Consider the following 23,643-nt stretch of genomic DNA (forward strand, 5'->3'; position numbering starts at 1 on the left):
TGCTTAAATGCAAATTCACAGCTTCCAGACCGTGTCCACATAAAGTTCTGTTACGTACAGGTTCCTTGACTACGCATATCCAGCACGCAGGGCTGGAGACATAACCTCAACGTTTATTCAAACCATAATGGAAAGGTTTTCAAAACGCAGTTCGATCACTAATGTGTGAAAAATAAATGTTAAATTTAACCAATATGGATCAAGGTGAAATTCACCTGACAACGTGTAATGTAGTTTTATTACGTTTTATCGAAGAGCTGTGAGTAATTTATAACATGAAACAATCGACAAGTCGGATGGCCAGACATATGCGACCTCTTCCCTGTGCGCTGATTTTATGCACTTCATGTAAGGAACAAACAGCAAGTCACGATATATATGTACAGCATAACAATTCTGGAATTCTCGGTTTGTTATGAGATGCCTAAGGATAAAAAACACCCGAGTTCAATTATCTCAAAAACCGTTATAATTAAGCAAAGGTTGCCAGGCATAAAATATGTTACATTTTTCTCTACAACATTTGTTCAAAAACATTTTCCTCTCTGATTAATATTACGCTCGAGATGGGAGGAGAAATGCGTGTGGGTTTTCATGGAAAGTGTCCATAATTTTTGCACAATTTAACCAAAACTATAACGCGCTGACAAATTTTAGTAAACTCTCCAAAATATCAAAACCACAGTCCTACTCCGTTACCAGCCAAATGCCTGGTCAGGGATGAATTAAAGGCCAAGGATGTGATAATGTGCTGCCTAGTTGGGGGCTCATGAATATGGAGCAATGGCAGATTAATGAATAGAAGGCGAAAACCTAAGAAACTCGGAGAAAAGCTTGATCAAGCGTCATTTTATCCACCACGAATATCACACGAAGTTGTTAGGGATTGAACTGGACCTCTGCGGTGACAAGCCACAGCCTGTCTGAGCTATGGCATGGCCTTTCGTGATATCAAATTTCAATAACATCCGTTTAGTGGGTTAACGAGTTGTTACATGCCGAAAGATGGATAAACATAAACAGTTAAAGTAACAGGACCAATTTTGCAACTGTTCGTTGCTAACACACTAAAAACTAAGTGTGAGCACATGTATGTTCTTTCCGGCAACACAAATTTGCAGAAACGAACTGCAAGCCATCTGCTTATATCGGATGATTTACCTGGTAATGGGGGGCTCCCTTGTGACGAACCGGTGCCAGCATCGCGACGCCCAGGACTACTACTGCTTCTTGCACCTTCAGCGTCCGAAGAGTCTAGGTCGGAGGGAGATCTCTGCGCTGCAAAATGGTGGAGGTTCAGTCCCTGCGTGTCCCTGCTGTCCAACTTGTCATAGCCGTACCATCCCAGCAACTCATTCATTGCCGTCTCTGCGTACTCCTGGAACAGGTCACAGCCACGGAAATTAAGTAACAACACAATACATCGTCTTCATTGACACAGATGATCTCAGCAGTAATGGCCTAATTTAGTCATCTGCCTTCAGTCATGTCCTAGCCGTGGATTTTCCTGTTCTTCCTGTTGGTCCGTCTAGGTAAGGGGTGAACAAACCACGGCCCATTAAAATATTCAATTTAGTCTGTCTATGTTTAGACAGTATTAATAACGCCTTATATTTATTTCTAGTATTATTATTCTATTCTTCTATTCTATTATTATATTATTATTATGCTGGATGACCTTGGGGACAGAAGAGGATATTCTCATTTGAAGGAGAAAGCTCAAGATCGCATTAAGTGGAGGAACTGTTTTGGAAGAGACTGTGGACCTGTCGTCTGACAGATTACTGATGAATGAATGAATATGGGCGCGAAACTTGGTCTCTGACATTAAGGGAGGAACATAGACTGAGGGTGTTGAGGGGAATATTTGGACCGACGAGAGATGAAGTGAAAGGAGGTTGGAGAAAACTGCACAGTGAGGAGCTTCACAACTTGTACTCTTCTCCAAGTGTAATTAGAATGATCAATTTAAGGAGGATGAGGAGAAGTTGACCATTCACCTCAATTTAATTCTGAGGTTAAGAATATGTGGAGCTACACTTCCATTCCCTTAAAGGTCTGCATGGCGGGGTGCTTAAATATAGAGACAAATTTACCTTCATTTTTACCCTTACCTATTGTTTTGTGGATATACTGTTATTATGAAGTGATGAGAAAATGTTCTGTCAGATTAAAACAAGAAAATGGGTGTTTAAGAAAGGGTTCTGTCTTAGGAGAACTCACTGGGCTTAGCTGCTTCTTGGTGGATTGTTGTATAATTGGCATTTTTCACAAATTGTATTGTTAGGATTCTCAGATTCGCGAGGCATCTAATACGCATGCGAGATATTAGAAATGCTTACAGAATTTTAGTTAGAAAACATGAAGAAACGGACCAGTTGGGTGATTTAGGCGCACATGAGATAATATTATTAATATTAATTTTAAAAAATAATGCATTAACTAGATTCGTTTGGTTTATGATAGACCATTGCCGAGCTCTCATGAACAAAGTAATGGGCTTTCAGTTCTCATAAAAAGCGAGGAATTTCTTTGATTTGGTGAGTAGCTGTTAGCTTTCAAGGAAGAACTGTACTTCATGGGTTTGGAGACTTCATGGACAGTTACATAAAAGTAAATAAAGCGAACATGTAGACATTTCCTATATTCCAAAGTTTTTCATACAAAACGATCGAGACTAGTTGGTTTTCATGCTGTTAGTAGGATATTTAATGCTGGCTTTTCTGTTCCTGGGAAAGTTGGTTACATTACACGGTTCGGTATAAATGAACATCATTATTCAATGACGCCACTGCTCTGTATCACAGCCTAGCTTCCTGTAGATGTAATTACATTTCATTAGCCATCTTTCTGCACAGGCTTGCTCTTATTTCAACTCGTTATTGCGTGACATATGATAACCAATACGCTAGGATGCAGCGTATGCAATCTGCATTGCATTAGTTTCATGGTTCATATTAATAATCAATATACAGAGTTGCACTTCAAATTATGTAACTTTTAATTTGTATTACTAGGGATCATAATTAAAGCTTAATAACGCACCAAATTTGATACATATAATACAGTAGTAATATCACATATCCGAAATGTTTGTACATAGTTTGCTTGTTATAATATAAAACAGGGACGCGGAAATGTGCGAGAAGTTTTCATACACAACGTGTCAATAATGCTTTTTATTAATTTTACCCCCTTAAAACATGTCATTATTATTTTGCACTAAAAGCCAACACTCATTTAGTTCCAGAAAGAAAAGCCTTTTAATTTTATACCGACGTATAATGATTCTAATTTATTGTCCAGTGTTCCGAGACATATAATTTTCGAACAGAAAACAAGAAAATAAAAGTGCTTAAGGAATATGAAAATGTAACTAAAAAAAGTTTCATTTGGAAATGCTGTACTCGCCGCACTGATGTCTGGGACAAAATATGTCATAATTATATTAGCTTTGTTTTTATGAAAATGAATTGTTAATTTTTTGTTATCGGAGAAGTTCATTACAAAATTTTGGTAGTAAAACCTGAAGGAAAGAGAACACTAGCAGGATCTAGGCTTCGACGGGAGGATAACATAAAAATATGTCTTGGGGAAGTAGGATGAGACCGTACAGACTGGAAGGGAACGAAAATCGGGCTCTTAGAAACACTGTAATAAAGATTTGGGTTCAATTAAGGCTGTGGCCACAGGAGCGCACAAAATGCATCCGTTGAAACGAACGTCGTGAAGCCCGTTGTAGAAATAAAGAAGAGAGGTGAATGCTACGCTTTCTTCCGGCTCCATTGCAGACAAAAAACTACGCATAGCATTCTGCAACTGTGTGGTGTCCTCAGCAACGTCCGCCATAAAGTACTGTAACGTGTCTGGAATCCAGAAGAGTCACTTCTATGGAAACGCTAGAACAGACCGTTGCATAGGAAACAACAATCGCTCTATTGTAGTTCTAACAGGAGTCTCCATGGTTATAACAAAGGGTTCGTTGCATAGCAGCGACCGAGGTTATATAGCGGGTCTACGCTACAGTACGTTCGTTTCAAAGGACATACTTCGTGAGCTCGTGTGGCCCCAGCCTAAGTGACGGGAATTTGAGTGGCTGAGCAACTATTGTCTTCCCAAGAAGCATTCTGGTCCGCGGAGTTACGTACTAAGTAACCTTTTCGGAATAATTCTCCTTCCGCTCTTCTTTCTCACAATCTAAACACTAAAATATATAAAACTACAATTTTATCTTTTTGTGTGTATGAAACTTGATCTCTTAGACTAAGGGAAAAATATATATTTTTAAAAAAATGTCAAATATGCTTGGACCTAAGCAGAAAGTTACACGATGTTCAAAAGTGCACAATAACGAACTTCCGTAACTTTAAACTTCGACAAATACGTTTAGGGTGATCATATGCCGGTGGACGAAATAGGTGGGTTATGTAGAATGCATGGAAGAAATTAGAAAATCAAACAACTATTAAATCTGAAGAACTGCAGGGAATATACCACTGGTAGATATAAAAATACATGTAAAGATAACATTAAAATTCATGATAACAAAAATAATGATTGAAAATTTGCAACACGTTTATTTTTATGCTGTCTTTTTATGTATGAAATAGCACTTACTACGAAACTTGAAATAATGGCGTTATTTAAATAATAATAATAAACTTTAATTCATTAATAACACAAAACTATGTCGTGATACGATTTATTTTGTGTTCAGATTCAAATTCAGCGTATCAGAAGTAATTTTAAAAAGTGGTTTTCTTTTATATCACCATAATCTTGTCCACTAGGGTAATATTAACAGCGCCACGTTAAAAGCCTGAAACAATTGTATAAATATTTGATCTTCGCACAAGCCTGCACAAGTTTACCTATCCCTGATATAAAACGTGGCCGTCTGCCTGAGTGGCTGCTGTATCGAATCTGCCTGATCCGGTATCACGTGTTAATTGTAACCAGATCCCAGGCTCTGTGCTAATTTTACGTTGGCGTTGTTTCACCAACGACTGGCACAGGGTGTCTACTAAGTTGATATGGCCCATTTCATGACGTTATATTAATTATCCTCCTTACTTCATCTCCTTGTGTTCTCCACTCATTTTCAGTCACTAACGAGGCGATGTGGGCACGCTGTGTAGAGCCTTCGCACATTCAGGTGCTTAGAAACGTTTCGTATCAGTAAAGTATGAAATTCTTGTTTAGTGGAGCATCAGTCATTAAGAATAACAAAATCAACGAATGAAATGCACGTATAACAACAGAAAAAAGTAAATTTGATAACTTCCACAGCTCTACTGATGGTATTTAATGGTTCTGTATCAAATGGTACGGTTACTTGCACAGAACACGGCTTGACGAAGTCCACTTTCACATCGCACGAATCGGAGTATAAGGAAATACTAGAGTCTGAGCCAGATAAATATGCCGCGTATTGCGCGAGAGAAACCTGAACTGTACTGACTCAGAGGCTGAAGAATAGGAAGCGAAATAGACTATTAGAAACAGGGAGGGACGGATTCTGTTTCTAGTCTCCGTATTTGAAATATAATTTAAATGTGATACATGCGGTTCTACCAATCAGTCCATAAGATTGATAGTTTCATATTAGTTCTAAATTGGGGCAGGTCAGACAGGCTAATCCGCCAAAATAAGAACACTATGCGCAATCTAATTTATTTAGAGTTTAAATTTATCTACTGAACTTGCGAAGAGCAGGGATGATGCAGTCGGCATAGCGACTAGCTACGTGCTGGACGGCCGAGGGGTCGGAGTTCCAGTCCCGGTATGGGCGCAGATTTTTTCTCCACGTCGTCCAGGCGGATTTTGGGGCTCACCCAGACTTCCATCCAACGGGTACCAGGTGAGTCTTACTCCGGGGTAAAGTGGCTGAGACGTGAAACTGACCAATCACCTCCAACTAGTGCCAAGATCAAGAATATGTGGACCTATATATCCGCTCCCCTATACGTCCTTCGCGGAGTAGTGCGTAGTTAGGTAAGCAGAGGGACATTAACTTTTTTTTTTTTTTACTTTTACTGAACTTATGAATTGAAATCTTTTCAGTGGTGGCAACGATAAATGCACATTTCATACACCGGATTTCAGAACGTTATCAGTAAAATAAATGGGATGAGGTAGCATAGTTAGTTGAGGCACTATGCTACAAGCCGGAAGGTAGCGGGTTCGATTCCCGATGAGGTAATTTGATTTTTCAATTGACTTAAAGCTTATAGCCGCATTATGGTCCTGGGATCGACTTAGTCTCTGACAGAAATGAGTATCAGGAATCTTCCTGAGGAGTAAAGGGTGGCCGGAGCGCAAGGCTGACGACCTCACTGCCATCTGTCAGCTGACTGTCTAGAGACGTGTGGGAGCCTCGACGTCTCACAACCCTATGGACCTTCACGGCCTGTTACAGGGATAGCTTTACCCTTTTTACGAGTATAAAATATCGTAATAAATTTCACGGACTTAAAGCTGAGATAATTGCGATTTCCCTCTAGAAAAAGCAACAAGAATGACTATGCTGGCGAAGGCCAGTAGGAATTTACCCGAAACCGAAGCCAGTTACCCTCTTCTGGGGGTCGCATCACAAAAGATAGTGTTATTGATTAGGAATATTCTTCGATTTGTGCGTCCTGTATACATTTACAAACACACGAATTACGAGCCACAAGTTGAACACCACGGACGTGTAAGCTGTAATTTTTTGTGCCGCGCTGTAAATTTTTTGAGCACACTAAGCTGTGTAACTCACAGAATGGTGCATAGTACGGTAATTACCCGGTGCTGGATGCTAACCCCGGCTGAATATGCAGCCTGGCTCAGTCGGTGTTCAGTACCGCAATTATGTTTTCAAACACTCTGACAGAGTTAAGTTGGGTTTGTATCGAGGGAACGCAGTACACAGCTGTCAGAACGCCCGAATTACAGTGATTAGCACGAAACTGGGCAAGAAGCGGGCGCTCAGTGGCGGATCAGCCGTTACAGAGATACTGCCTGACCGGTAAAGCCCTTATCTTAATGTGAATTCCCAACCTTGTTACTGCCCATCTTAAGATCTTTCTTGTTTATCCTCATACTTTACAGAAGAATATTACGATAGCACCAATCTTCAAGAATGCTAGAACCACCGGGTTTGGAATCCTTACATATTCATCACTCATAACACTCTTCCATCTGCAGAAGAAAAAATGTCCTTAATACTGTAGCATGTAGACCCCTTGCTAGGCAGTAGATTCCTAAGATGCACCAATGGATTATCTGGGAAACGGTGTTCTCTACGCGATCCATGAGACAGCTGTGTGCAGCAAAAATAGGACTGTTGGAAGTGGTGTTTTCTATGAGGCCCGTGCCGAGGTGTTATAAGCAGGACAAGTCTAAAATTTATTTAGTTGTTAAGACAGTCGCCGGCCAGTAAGGACATGAACATGGAAGCTGTGGAAGCTACAGCTTTGGAAACCGTTACTAGGCGACAACGGGTGGTGATATAGCAGAGTGAGAAGACTTAATGTGTGCAATAGTAAATTGGCGATAACTCTATAGTTACTTATAGTTACGATCTGTAAGTGTTCAATAAATATAATTACTAATCCATACCCCGTCTACAGCCACTTGATCACGTGACAATATAATCTATGGATAATTTATTTCTTTACTTACTTAAAGATTCTATCAGAGAATCACACTGGACATTGCAAGATGACTGGATGATAGTTAATAAGGAAATGGAAAGGACTTGTAAGGAAGTGGTCGTAGCCTAATTTAAGGTACTATCCTACTACTAAATTTGCCTGGAGAGACTGAGGAGAGCTATGAAGAACCACTATGTTGGATTATCATATGGCGTTATATCCCGGAAGATGGAACTTTACGAAAAAGTAAGGTAAAGGTAAATCTATCCCTATAAGAGGCCGTGAAGGTCCCCACATTTTGTAGACAGTCTGATCACAGATGACGGTGAGATTGCCAGCCTTAAGCGCCGGCCGCTCTTTTCCCCCCCCCCCCGGAAGATTCCTGGTATTCATTTCTGTTAGAGGCTGAGTTGACCTCAGGGCCATAGTGCGGCTATAGTTTCGTATACTGTAACTGCTGGTTCTCAAATAGTGTATTAGAAAAAATAAGCTTACAGACACTGCGCTCAGATGCTATATTTTAAATATATATATTTATAATGGCGTTAAATGTTTCTCCTCAGTTCTAAAAACATCCGGTACTCGTGTCCCTACTCGGAGCATACAGAACTCAGCTATATTTAATTGCTCCTCCGTTCACTGTCCTTCAGATAAATACGTAATGCTTCTGTAATGCAGTTTGCAAATCGACATTTTTTTTGGAAACTTACGTCTAAAGCTAAACAACTTTAACCGATTTAAATAGTTCTTATTCGTTTATTTGTCTGTTATGTCATTGTGTCTGATTTTGAGCTCTTTCGGATTCGTCCTTAACTCTGTAATTGAGGCCTGAGTGTTTAGTTCAGCATGTAAATAAACAAAGAATTGTACTGCAGAAGATTCTAAACCGAAAGACAACAAGCTTTGCATTCGGTAAATCATGTGTCTTCAAATAAACTATGAATGAATCCATGTCAAAAAACGAAGTGAATGATTTAAACATACGAACTCCGTGGTTTTAGTCCGCAAGCGAACTATACTGACCGAGCAACCGCCGCTTGTCGACGAAGTTAGTGCCAACTTTTGCGGATAGAGGATGTCACGTGTTCTGCGGAACGAATTCTCACGGTCGTTAATTTCGGTTTTCTAGACCGGAGCAGCTATTTCCTTGAAATAGCTCCTAAATTATCCTCACACGGCTGAGTGGACCCCGTTCCAGACCCACTACTTCTCAGAAAATCTGGTAGCGCCGGGAATCAAACCCGGACCTCTGGATCTGTTGCCAGGAACTCTGACCACTAGTAGAGGCAGTAAATTTAAACATACGTAAATGATATATGTTGGTTATGTGAATAATATTAAAATGGATCTTAAAGATACATGTTGGGATGATGTAGACTGGATTAATCTGGCTCCTGACAGGATCTATTTGCGAGATCTTGTGAAGGTAGTACCGAATCTTCGGTCTGAATAAATATTATTAAATTTCTAGATCTGTTGAGCGAATACTAAGGAAGAACCTGTCCTACGGAGTAAGTGAAGTACAATACACCAGTCCGACACTGGGAAGCAAGAACAAACTCCGATCTGACCTCGACTGACCCTCCTCAGAGGAATACACCACGCCGCCAGTAGACCACAGCAGGCCTGCAAACCGTCACAGCACGTACCGCACCGGAGACATAACACATCATGAACAGTCGCACGCTGTGTCCTGCAGCAATCCACAACTTGTTTCTTTAATTTGGTGCTGGCTGTCTCTAGTTAAGGCTCCTGGAAAATGATCGTACACTAGGAGACACCTCTGCCACTCTCTCACACGAACATTCAGTATTGCCAACATTAAAATCCGACATTAGACACAATTCTCAGCCAAATCTATCCACTTCTTACCCTCACAATCCACCACCGTAAGACACATCATAATGCTACCCCCACCCCCTTTTTTGTTATCCAAAAGGCAGTATCGCAAGGAATTTCCTAGTTAAAATGCTGTTCCCATTTCTTTCTGTCTCCATACAAACATATTAAATTAATTTAAAAAATTGTACTCCCTTGCATATCCATCCTATCGCACCGTCATAAGTAGATTCTAAAGGGTTCTGACGATGGTGGATGACACAGAATTACTGGGTTTTTGGACTTTTTCCAGCGTTCGGAATTATTGGATTGAGATTAGCTCTTTCTAAGGGGCCCAACTGAGTAGGTGTCTTCCTTTCTCACCTGAAGACGGAAACAGATCCAGTTTCAGAAACGTCGTGTCCTCTATTGCCTAAAATTCCGGACGATGGAAAAAGTCCAAACCCCCAGTAATTCGGTGCGTACCGTCATAGTATTGCAGTAGATATAAATATATAAATATATATAACTTTTAGACCACTGGCTCACAAACTAACCGTCTCCCCATGGAAACACATGAGGGGGTTTCACCGTGGAATGAAGATATGACAAAATTCAGTTTTTAAAGACAAATTCAACTGAAATACTCTATGTATTAGCTACATGTAACTAACTGTCTCTTCCATAAACACCATCAGAATTGTTAAACCAGACACTAAAAGAATTAGAACAGTAAGTTTTGAATATGTGTCCGAATAATACATCAGCAAATACAGAGCAGCGTGAAACAGTTTCGTTTTTGAAATTTGAATTCCCATTCATCCACCGACCCAACTACCCACTCATTTACCTGTCCGTCCGTCCTTCCATCCAATTTATGTGAATATTCTATATACCTAATCTATTTAATGAACTGTACCTAATCTATCCATCCATCAATCTAATCTGTTTATCTATTTAATCTATCCATCCATTCTACACAGCTATCTAATGTATCTACGTATCTAGCTAATCTATCTATCCAATCTACCTATCTATGTGTCTATCCATATAATCTATATAATCCATCTATAGCCGAATCTAACTACCTACCTATTTACAAGGGGGAAGTATCAAAGGTACAGATGGTGAACCTCGTTGGTTCAACGGGGCTGATAGCACGCAGCAGTACCGGTAGGGTATGGAGACTGGTAGAATATCAAAGGGGGACGCACAATGGACCAATAACTGGTCTAAGTGCATGGGGAAACCCACCCCTTCCAATAATAATAATAATACATATTTACAATGATTGAGTTTGTGGACATTATCCATCGTCTTGTTTTTGTTTAAAAAGCAACGTTTCGGAGACTGGAATGTATCCGTGTTCAGGTAAAAGCCCAGTAGATAGAGTTAGCCCCTATCTTTGGATATAGGGACTAGATCTATCGATTGGGCCCAAATGAAAGGGCTCACATCTTCTACAGAACCTGAAAGGTAATCATCGTATTCACAGAACCCCGTCACAGGGACAGTATCCAAGAGATATAAATGGCGACATTCGGTAGTCATTATATGTAAAAGGAGCTGGGACAGCGCAGTCGGTATAGCGATTGGCTACGGAGCTGGACAGCCGAGGGAAAGGAGTTCGAGTCCGCGTAGGAGTAAAATTATTCTCCTCTCCTTGTTGTTCAGACCGTTACTGAGGCCCACCCAGCCTCCTACCCAATGGATAACAGTGGCTCCTTCCTATACATTAAAGCCGTCGTTGCGTGAAGCTGAGCACTCACCTCCAACTAGTGCCGAGGTCAAGAATACGTCTTCATGGTGTAGTGCTTAATTAGTTAAACGCAGAAACAACTTTAGCTTACACATGTACTACGTACAAATCTTACGCTAAACGTTTATATCCACTGAATATAGTTGTGAAAGAAACAGAACGGGAGAAACTTTTGTTTACTCAATGACATAATTTCCAAGTACTGAAAATTTAAATAGCGGAAGTTCTGTCTAAGACGGATCAATGGATTGTATAATTATACGTTTCCGCTTGTCGCTTTGGCAGATGGAAGCATTTAACGACAACGGGCATCATGAATTAGTTCCCGAATATCCTGTTTAAATTCCGTCCTATATAAATACCACGGGGTCTACGAAAATACTACATAGTCTGTTTCAATCAAATGTCGACAAACCACGAAGCGTTACAAGAACATCCAGGATTTATTATTCTTGGAATTGGGTGAGACTGGTACTCTGGCTGCAAATCGGCCCGGTCCAGCATGGTACATAAGAGGCAGCAACATTGGTGGAATCACTGGCAGGGGAGAACCGAAATTATAGGAGAAAAATCTTCCCCACTGTCGCTTTGCCCACCACAAATCCCACTGGACGACTCTGGTACTGTACTGCGCGATGAGAAGCCAATGAATAAGCTCCTGAGCTAGCAAGCGTACGAGAAAGTAACTTCACATTATAGTGGTTAACGCTAGCTTCGTGTTCGCGAGGTTCACGGTTCGATTCTCAACTTCTTAGCAGGAAAGGGAACAAGGTAAGGTGTCCGTCAACACAACAAACGTCGTTTTACAATCAATCAGTACACAGATTGAATTTTATTTTCTACCGCTACGTGCAGCGGTCATCATGGGACCATCGTCAAGCAGTATTATGGTCGTACGGCTAAAGTTATTGAACTCAATATGGACCCATACTTAGTGCAACACGTCCATATTATAAAATTACGCTTAAGTTAAAATGTAATACAAATTTTTTGTATAATCTTAATATTTTAAGAAGTTCAATACTGTAATTCTTACTTTCTAATTTGGGGGCATGCGGTAGCGTAGTTGGTTGAGGCACTATGCTACAGACCGGAAGGTAGCGGGTTCGAGTTGCGATGGGGTGGATTTCTTTCAATTTTCCTCATCCTTCCAGCCGCACTATAGCCCTGGGGTCGACTCAGCTTCTAACGGAAATGAGTGCCAGGAATCTTCCTGGGGGGTAAAGGGCGGCCGGTGTGTAAGGCTGACAACCTCACCGCCATCTGTGAGCCGACTGTCTAGAGAATGTGGGAGCCTCGACGTCACACAAACCTATGGGCCTCCACGGCCAGTTACAGCGATAACTTTACCTTTATTTTTACGTTATAATTTAGTCATAACTTTATAATAAGGACGTGCTGCAGTAAATATGGTTCAATATTGAGGAGTTCAATAACTTCAGCCGTATGATCGTGATTGTCACACGGGGACAGAAATATGTAGCGCTAGAAAATAAAATTCAATCTGAGTACTGATTGACTGTAAAACCACGTTTGTAGTGTTCACGAAAACCTTACCTTGCCATATATTTGCGGCATACCACCGGATGCAAACTATGAAAAAAAGAAAAGAATACGTCGTATCAACTGGCTAGGATGCTGGCTGGGTGGAAGAGAGCGTTGAGAGACAGGTGCCGAGGACAAAAATTTCTATTCCTATCGAGAATCGACAGCAGACACTAATATCACTGAGCTACCTGGGAATATCTTACGGGCAGGATATAACCCATATCTTCATGATGGTATAATTTATCAAATTTAGACGCATTTTCTAAGCAACCATAACCTTCATAACTCAGAAATCTGGCACAAAGTATTTCCGGTTTTTCTGCAGCTGCTGAATTTTCCTTTATGGTGATTTGACATATTTATTTTCGGAAGGCCTTTTTAGCCTGCTTTCTTTATTTTGCGAATAATGAAAGTTCGCTTATGCGACCACCTTACTGTCTGTATGTCTGTGTATCTCCTCTTAACAACTTTTAAATGGCTGAACCAACCTTTATTAAACTTAGCGTACTTCATAAATCCCTCCCATTAATCTGTGTGCCTATATAGGTATCCCATTGTCATAGCTACGCAACGGTTCGGTAAAAACGATACCAATGTAAAGAATACACATGCAGCAATATAAGTATTGATGGATGCGTCGTCTTCTATGTAGTCCGTGTCATAACAAAGGGAAGTAGGCAATTAATTTTTCTCACAACACTTGTTTAAAAATTCCCAAGGCTCCTAGTCTTGTCATTCCTTTACCTATGCATGCATTTCTTCTTCCCACGCTCGGCGTACACGTCTAATCTAAATTCGGAAGCAACACGCTCCTCCGAAACGTCAGTAAACAATCAGATTACAAGGCGTCACATCCCAGAAGACAGTAATCTTCACAGTATGTGACGTTCGTATAAAGTAAAGCTCGTCGGATAATTGGGCTCATTAGGGAATGCGTTACGTTAGATACGAGCGCAGAATTAGGATGACGGTCTCACAGAAGAATTGGCAAGCGACTGGACGCTTCTTGGAAGACCACGCTAATAATTACACTCTCCTCCCACAGTGACGTATAACAGATGCGATGGTCGCCATTAGCATTTGGCTGCGACAGTTTATGTCCCCATTTCATTTCACTTACATCTCTGTATACTTCACGTCAATCTCACCTCTCTGATTTCGCCACGCCATAGCTCAAGCGGTTAGTCGCTGGCTTCCCACCGCGGCGGCCCAGCTTCGATCCCGGGTCTGGTCAAGTGGGATTTGTGGTTAACAAAGTGGCGCTGGGGCAGGTTTTCTCCGAGTACTTAGGTTTCCCCTGCCAATCTTCATTCCACCAATTGCTCCACAATCACCCTGGCCTATCATCTGGGGCTGGTACAATAGGCCAGAAGTGGCCGCAGTACAAGGGACTTAGTCCCACCCCACTAGCAATACAAGAAAGTACCACTCTCATGAACAGTGTCTGAAATTATTTATACTCCACCTCCGTTCTGTTTTTAAGTTAAGTTTTCATATACTTTCTGCAATCTTTAGGATTCCAAAGATGAAATATTATTCAAAACATTACCAGATGTGAAACTTTACCTCATCATAATATGTATATTATGTAGAGATGGTTCCAGCGTACTGTTTCATAACATACTGAAAGAATAAAAACCTTGTTAGATGAATCATATTGTGTTTCACAGCGACTAAGACGTGGGTTTGGATTGGTGAATTGGTATTTGGATCTTCACTAGTCGTTACTACAATTAGTTCTTACACTCTAAAGATTACTGTAACTATAGCACATGTGACGTCACACACTAAGTCTTCTAATTCTTCCTCTGGCACACTGCTGTCCCCTTGGAACTTCGGAACTCAAAGGAAGTCAATTCCCATTCCCGTAATCTCTCATATCCTCTCGGCACGGACCACGCACAAAAAACACAGCCCTATTGTTGCGTAGCGCAGACCACACAGAAAACAAGTCACATGATAGCCAATTCGCCAGTCCATTGGCGCGCTGACTCTTGCCTAGGAAGGAGCTATAAACATTCGTCCTATTGTTGCGTGAGCGTATCGCAGGGTGTTTGCGTTGCCATGTCATAATATAATGATTTAAGGTAGAATTTCCAAATATAATCAACATTCAAAATATTTTGTAACTTATACAAATGCAAGACTCTATTAGAATTCTATTGGCAACACAGAATATGAAGGTCCGTGGCTGGCATGAATATTGTGGAGGAAGTGTGAGCAACATCTTGTTTGAAGGTTCCCAGGCTTCACTCGTTCGTCCTTCTCATAAGATTAATTTGAAGGGAGGGAAACAGGCGGAGGGTCATAATAAACTAACGGCCTGGGACGTCAGTTTCGAAAACTTAAGTTTTCCAGGGCCTTAACAATGCTTACTAGCTTACATGTTCGTGAACAAATTGCTGATTCACGTTAACAGAGTAAGGCAGATCAATGAATCCTAAATACTAAGTAACTTATGGGCCTAAAATATTCCTAATATGAGTGCTTCATCTGTTTTACCGCGGGCCGAATAGAGAACACTCTACGATATAAAATTTACCGTTAATCCTAGTGTTGTAAGTATACTTGTATATACGTACTAGAGATGGGGCTACTCCGACGATGTGGATAAACTGCTTTATATTTTCTATATATGATTCCAATCCTCGCCCTCAATTTTTATTAATTACACGAACAAACTTCAATTTCTTCTGATCTTTTATTCTTTTCAGGTTTATAAGTTACACTACGGACTGTTCTAAATTCAGAATTAATAGCAAAAACCATGAATGTTACGCGCAAATAAGATCTAAAAGTTTGTGACGATGGTACATTAGCACAAATATTATATTTCTGAACATTATCCATCGTCCTGCCTTTATCTAACACATCGTCTTGTTTATTTTTCAAAACACAACGTTCCAGAGACAGAGCGTTGTGTTTTGAAAAATAAAGAAAACGAGTTTTAGGTAAAGACAAAACGATGGATAAGGTCCAAAAATATAATATTTGTGCTAATGTTACATGCGGTAGGTAGGGTTCGTTGGAAGGCGGATCCATCCATCGCCAGGATAACGCAGACAAAACGACGGAAGGAATGGGGAGATGCATCCAAGCCGAGATTGGAACCCAAACCTGCGATTCTAGTGTCAGAGCGGTCGAAAACATTGCGCGCCTTCTACCGCGTGGCCAGTTTCATCTAATTCCTTCTGATCCTGTTACTTCAGTAGTGTGTGTAGGGCTGCAGCCCTAGAATGCAAAACACTGATGCTCAAGGTTGCATGGTTGAATGTATGAATGTATAAGCGGTGGCCATTCTTGGCCCTTGCACCGCGACCACAGTGATCTATTGTGTCCATGATGTGTATGTACTGACCGTCTTCTAGTGCACACAATCTCACTTGTCACTTCACTACATGTTTCGGCATCACTGTGCCATCCTCAGGTGTGTTATTTACGTTAAACTATTGCACTGCTCGCCATCGTACTATGTCGTTTATAAAATATTTAAAATGTATATTCGTCATGTACTATAATAAAATTTATATATTAAAATTTGTTAAGATTTATCATCTTATACGTCGTATTTCAAACTCGTGTATTATATCATTCTTCCGCTATGGGAGTCGTTCTTTCTATATTTTGTGTATACTGCGTCTTCTGATGTGTCCTTTTGTGGCTGCGTGCGTGATCTATTGTGCCTAGGTTACATGGTTACTAATAACTCTTTTAAGTTAACAGTCACTCAGACACCCAAAACATTAACTTCCTTTTATTGAACTGGAATGTCCATTGCCGTGTTCACATGAGCTCGTCAATGGTCCCTATCCTGAGCAAACCAAATCCAGTTCACCCCACCCCCAATTCTGTCCTATTTATCTATCGTGTTCGTATACGAGAGGTCACACTATCGATTCCTGGCATAAAATCCAATAATCCAGAGCGACAAATTTTGTCGCTTTCATCAATACATCCATGGAAAATTACTTTAAAATAGCTTTCCAATTTTTACATTATAATCGGCCCCCCCAAAGGACGCTACATTAACGCCGTGGCTGAAAACGCGTCGTTAAAAATATAAAAATTATGCACGTAAGATAAACACACATATCTAGCTGTATATAGGTCAGGCCAGAGAAATATTCCAAATGGAGACGAAATTATGTAATATACAGCGAGTTTCTCAGATTGCGTTTCCGCGTAGAGAAATTTAAGGGCTATGGGGTAGGTCCGATCTGATGGGAGGGGCGCGTTCTTCCGTCAAAGTGCGAACTGGAAAGGCGTCTCACTGTATTGATGTCAGTATATTATTTGCAAGCCTTCGGTTAACCTCTCCAGAATATCAGTTCATGAAAGTAAAGGAAAAAATTGTCACTGTGCTTAATTAATTAAGCACTACTCCATGAAGACGTATGAGGGAGTGAGGGTATGACTCCAGCATTCTTGACCTCGGCATTAGTAGGAGACGAGTGGCTAGCTTCACGCCTTTCGCCGCTTTATCCCGGGGAAAGAGCCCCTAGTATCGATTGGGTAGGCCTGAGGACCAGTCTGGACGCTGCAGAGTGAAGAGAATTGCTTGCCCCTAACAGGAACCGAATCCAGCCATCCAACCCGTAGCTCATGAAAGGAAAACATATTTAAATGAAGTTCTGTGAGGGTCTGTACGAAGGATTTTGAAACGTTATAAGTGAAACGTCTTCAGAACTCAATGTGTGGACTGTGTTATACATAACCTAAGTCACATTTTTTCATGACCTCTATCCGTAGCGCCAAAAAGATACTTCGTGAGCACGCCCCTTGCACTGTATCTTAAGAAATCATATCCCTCCTATATACGGCCTAAACATACAAGTATACATCATGAAGACCAACTTCACGAGTTTGTTCATCCTGTCAGATTCGTCGTTTCCACAGCGGCGACCTCAAAGAGTACCATACTCTGGGAAGTTAAGGCCGTGGAAACCGTTACAAGATTGCCGACGTTTCGGAGGAACGTACTGCCTCCATCTGCAGCATCTAAAGTATGAGAAACAAGCAACAAATAAGAAGTACCAAGTAAACCCAGCCTGCTGCTCGCTTAACGTACTTCAGATCTTGAAGATGAAGGCATTACATTCTTCCGAAACGTCGATGAACTTCAATCGGAATAAACTGAACTTCTGATTGGTCCTGTGCTTATTTATGATTTGTCTGGCAACGCTGTCAGTAGCAAAGATTTTTTGTTTTCCTTGGCACTACAGCCCCAGTGGGCCTAGGCCTACCTCCATGAACTTCTCCGTTCACTTCGGTTTTTCTAGATCTTACACATTCGGTAGGACTCCTTGGGCGGGTGATCAGCTCGTCGCAAGGCCTCTACCTGTAGACAAATACAGAAAAACGCACACAAACATCCATGCCCTGAGTGGGATTCGAACCCACGATCTCGGCTTCCGAGCGAGCGAAGACAGTGTAAGCCTTAGACCGTTCGGCTACCGTGATCGGCAGCAAAGATTATATAGTGGAAAATAAAAGTTTACCCGTAAATAAATTGGAGAGGGTGAGAAACGAAGTGGTCGTGGCCAAATTTGAGATACTAATGACTGAACAAAGTGATAAACCCTGTATTATACTTGTAGACTACCTTAGACGCGGTCAGCTGTTTCACTTATCATAACTTCGAATAAAGGATCAATTAAGAGTCGTCGAAACGTCTGATGCTATATTTCCAAACGGCTGATCGCCCGAGAAGACCATTTCATCCCATGCTTCAGATCCTGTATTGCTCCAGACACGCAAACTCATACTGCCCAGCCTTACATATGTCATGGACAAGTCACATCATGAGCACGGCGAAGTGACAACTCCCGCTGCTGGCTGGCGCACCGGCCACAAATTGAGGATAGATATAGCATCAAGTAGAACTCTGTACGATATGAGGCGGGGGCCCGCGGTAGTGTAGTTGGTTCAGGCACTATGCTACAAGCCGGAAGGCCGTGGGTTCGATTCCCGATGAGGTCATTGGATTTTCTCAATTGATCTAATCCTCCCAGCCGCATTGTGGCTCTGGGGTCGACACATCCTCTAGCAGAAATGAGTACCAGGAATCGTCCTTGGGGGTAAAGGGCGATCGGCTGACAACCTCGCCACCATCTGTGAGCCTACTGCCTAAAAAATGTGGGAGCCTCGATGTCGCACAACCCTATGGCCCTCCACGGCCTGTTACAGGGATAAATAGACTATTCAATTATACGTGCACCGTCAATAATGCAATAATGATATTTAAAATAAATAAAAGATAAATATATGTTTCTTACGACATAAGGCGTGTATTAAAGCGTAAATACTAAGGGCTCATATATGAGAGTGGGTAATGTCTACACACAAGCTACAATTATAAAAGACAAGTCCGTCCAATGTGACGACTATTTCAGTTTTCTCACACTGTTAGTGTGACGGACCAAAATGAAACAAATCAAATTCTATACACAAGATTCAGTCACACGAGAATGCATACTGCGGGCTTATAAATAAATAAAAAGCAAGAAATATCTTGTCCTTTATCTAATCTACGCAAGGACACGCAAAGAAAACAATCTCCTTCAGCTAGAATACAAATGTCTATGGCGTTCCCTGATGGCTAATATAAACCGTTAGACAGTAGAGTGGGCCGCGCCATAGCCAGCTTCCCACAGCGACGGCCCGGGTTTTCCCCGAGCACTTCAGTTTCCCCTGTCAATTCTCATTCCATTGTCTTCATATTCACTGTCGTCCGGTGATGGTACAACAGGCCCAACAGTGGCCGACACACAAACTGGACTCAGTCTCAACCCTCAGTATGACAGAAACACTTTTAGGTTAATAGGCGAACACTTTTATAAAGAGGAATGGAATTTATTTTTGCAACAATGGGCTCTCAATACGAAATTATGGAGCCGATAACAAAAGATTTTTATTAATTTTTATAATTGTAGTTGTAATTGTATTTGCATTTGTATTTATTGTGTATAGTGTGTCCTTTACTGTTTATGTAGTTTTGTGTGTTGTTCTGTCTGAGCGTGATGTGTTGTTTTGTGTGTTGTGTCTTACTGTAGTACCACTGTCACCGGGTTGAAACCCATTTGCAGTTACAACAACAACAATAATGTTTATACGTATTCATTACTGAAATCCGTCTATATTCATTATCAATATCCCATCGCTTTATCGAATTTCGATATGATAAATTTGTCAAGCAGGCCTTACTTACTTACTTATGGAGCTGAGCCCTTCTTGAGGAGCCGCCAATTCTGCAGCTACTCAAGAATTTCCCACCATTTTATGGAACCCGAAGGTTTATTATCGTGTTCACAAGAACCCCACACTGGTCCCTATCCTGAGCCAGATAAATCCAATCCATAATATCCCATCCTATCTCTCTAAGGTACATTTTAATATTGTCTATCCATCTACGCCTTGGTCTTCTCAGTGGTATCTTTCTTCTGGCTTTCCCACCAATACTTTATATGCATTCCTCTTCTCCCCATTCGTGCTACATGCCATGCCCACATCCTCCTCCTTGACTTGATCATTCTAATTATACTTGGAGAAGAGTACATGTTGTGAAGCTCCTCATCATGCAGTTTTCCCCAACCTCCTGTCACTTCATCTCTCTTCGGTACAAATATTCTCCTCAACGCCCTGTTCTCAAGCGGGCCTATCTAATTAAATCCAGTCTAACACTGCGCATTGATGTTACTTGCATTACACAATTAGCACGCTTGTTCGTACAGTTCAATAAAGCGAACTCCGGTCGGAATAGTCACTAGGCTGCGGGCTGGACGACCCAGGAATCGCAGTTTTATTCCACGCATTGAAATTTTCTCTTTTCTATGCCGTCCATATCGGTCATGGGGCCCAGTCAGCCTTCTACGTGATAAGTACCCACGTTTCTTTCTCCGGAGGTAACATTGTTAGGGCGTGAAGGGGGCCATTCACCTCCACCTAGTGCTGTTAAGAATATGTACAGCTATACCTCCACTCCCCCATGCGCTATCATGGTCTGCTGCTTGGCTGAACGGAGGGAAATATTTAAGTTTAATATCCAAATTACGATACATCTCAAAATGTTCTATAATGAATTATGCCCCGGCTTTCGTCATTTTCTAATAAACAAAGTAATTTTACGCTTAAAAAACATGAAGTGATAATCGATGCGCTGAATCTATATCGAATGTTTCCCTTGATATATCGATATATCGCCAATCCTTAAGACCCCAACTTTCTAAAAGAATAACGCCATAGAGAGAGTAGCGTTTCTTCCTCGCATGCGGAAGCGATCCAGTTTGAATCTCAATCGAGACACTGATTATCCTGACCGGTGTTCTCCTTGATTTTCCTCAGTTCCTCTATACACATTCCGAGATACTACCTTAAATAAGCTCACAAAAGTTTAGTTCCAAATCCTCTTCAATTTATTATTCATTAATCGTTCTTCATTCGTCGTCATATGGTCTCAGTGTCGTAAAAGAAGCCAAAAATACATCAAATTGTGGAGAAGCACGAGATGCGCGCCACAGTTTGAATAACGCTTTTACCAAAGCACTGACCTACGTTACTACGTAATTCTGAACTCTGCGTCGTATACATTAGAGGAAGATGGCAGCGGTATTGTGTGTATCCGTTGTTAACAACATGGCGAACTGCACACAGATGCAGCAAGGCACGTGCTGGGTGTGTTTAGAAACTACATGACACTGCTTGAGTGATCTATGGAAACAATAAAGTTCACTGCAACATGGAAATCCAAAAATATCAGAGCACACAGGCTCGCTCGGGATGGTCAATCTGAATTAAATTCGACGTATATAACATTGCAAAGCACCGAGCCTATCTCGAACGACGGTCGTATAATTCAATGTTTGGAAGATCTCAACGAAGAAACAGCCACAGTCCATAACGGATGACAAATGAAACATGGAAGTTTATTATTTTCGGGTCTGAGTACTGCAATATTATCTCCACCTTATCGTGGTGGTGGGGTTTGAGAGTTCCTGAGACCCTGAGAGCTATGCCGGCGGTAGCATAGCTACTGGTAGAGCCACCCATGCCGGACAGGTCAAGGGGTAGGAGCCAGACAGAGAGGGATACCCTGGTCCTCCAGGTTGGGGGTTGGGCGTGAGGCTAACGACCTCACACTGTAAAAACTAAATTGTTCAGAAACCCGAAAGGAAGGCCAGCGCTCGCAAAGGGCTGTCGTGCCAGTGATGATGATGAGTACTGCAATATAAATATAAAAGTTCTTAGAAGAATAATCACAGTAAACCTTTGCTAATCCGAATTTGGGGAGGGGAGATCATCCGGATTAACCAATAATCCGGATTAATGAAGAAAATGATTACCCCAAATGACAAAATAATTAAAAAAACAAACAAATAAATGGGGAATTTAATAATACGAGCAGTGCTGACGAAAATAAATACGAAACATCAATTTCAGCAATTTCTTCCTCTGTCAGAAGCTGACATCCAGAGTCTCCTTTCTCCAGCTCAAACCAATCTTGGATATTGTATCCGAGGTAACGTAACTAATAATTGTGGATTCTAGATTTGATGATTAGGTTTCTTGGACAATTTCACAAGTTGGAACTGCAGATAATTGTAACACATTCAAATTATTTTAACTATAAGACACAAAAGGTCTTCAACGTCTGCTTGCTCTGTCTGCCTATCGGAAGCAAGCTGGTTCACTTCTGGCATCCTGTGACTTCTCGCTTCTTGCTTCTGCTTCTGGCTTCTGAACTCTGCGTAAGTTCATCTCTCCGTTGTCACGAAAACGACCCATGCGTTTCTGTCAGAATAAGCGTTTACCTAGCCGTTGTCATGAAAACGTGTTTACAATTATCACCTAGGCAACGATGCATTCACTGCTCTTATTGTAGCAGAAACGTGCCTACTGAGCCGCTGTCTAGCAATGGACATCATCTGACTACGGTATTCCGGCTTTTAGGCGGCACGTCACAATATTTTCTTGTATGGTTTCAGTCCCTCCAGTTGCCCTCGACACATTTAGAAAGTCCTCTTGCTCCTGAATCCCAAATTAATATGTTTAGATTCATAATTATTTTAAAGGCCTATACGTAATCGTAAGGAAATAAAAAATTATATTAAAATTACAAATATGATGGCAATAAAATTAATGTTGAATAATCTACAAATTATATTTTCATAGAAACAAGAAATGCCCTTCTCTGCTTCTTGGCCTAAGACGAGAATTGTGCGTCTGTTTTAATGCTATGGATATTTATCATTTATGACCACCACTTTCATCGACCTCTGAACCACAGAGTAACATCCGTGATGTACGGTAATGCTGGATACCAGACAAAGATTCCCCCCCCCCCGAAGGTTGTGAAATATGGTAATGGTGTAAAATGTCACGACAGATGTCAGTACCATGACTTAGAGCAGTGGCGGGGTGCGCTGGCTGGCACCACGTTCCCTACTCGTACCTACGTTTCAGCCTATTTTTGCCTTCCCTGAAACTCGAGCCTCTCGAGTTTGTATACAGTTGCAGTGAGAGAGAGAGCCATCTGGACCAACAGGAAGAGAGTTAAGAAGAGGCAGAAGGATTCCACTGCTTTATGACAAGAAACAGAGGCAAAGCCAGTCTCTCGCATCCTCCGGTTACATCTTCGGGTAACATATGGATACACATCCTTTACAACGCCGTAGTAAAGCTATGTTCCATTTCAAACTCTGTATTCTGCCCATATACGTATTTATCTGCTTCATACGAGTCTCAAAATAAACAGCGATAATTTCCCTAAATAGAATGAACTGGTCTGTCTTCATAATGGAGACCGATGATTTTCCGTGAGGTGAGAACTGATGTTGTTATACTCTGTTGCTACGATGTAAACTGTCCATTGGTTCAATGGTACAGTGA

General features: G+C 41.2%; 1 protein-coding gene across 1 annotated transcript in view; it reads right to left on the minus strand.

Annotated features, from left to right (window-relative positions):
• LOC111874577 (sine oculis-binding protein homolog) overlaps positions 1-23,643 on the minus strand; it is a 142,676-nt gene that overhangs the window by 58,703 nt on the left and 60,330 nt on the right. Inside the window, exon 2 of the mRNA XM_023870188.2 lies at positions 1,162-1,378. Within this exon, the coding sequence (XP_023725956.1) occupies positions 1,162-1,378 (217 nt within the window). The remainder of the gene's footprint in view (positions 1-1,161; positions 1,379-23,643) is intronic.

The sequence above is a fragment of the Cryptotermes secundus genome, unplaced genomic scaffold (genome assembly GCF_002891405.2).
Source record: "Cryptotermes secundus unplaced genomic scaffold, Csec_1.0 scaffold1177, whole genome shotgun sequence".
Taxonomy (NCBI): domain Eukaryota; kingdom Metazoa; phylum Arthropoda; class Insecta; order Blattodea; family Kalotermitidae; genus Cryptotermes; species Cryptotermes secundus.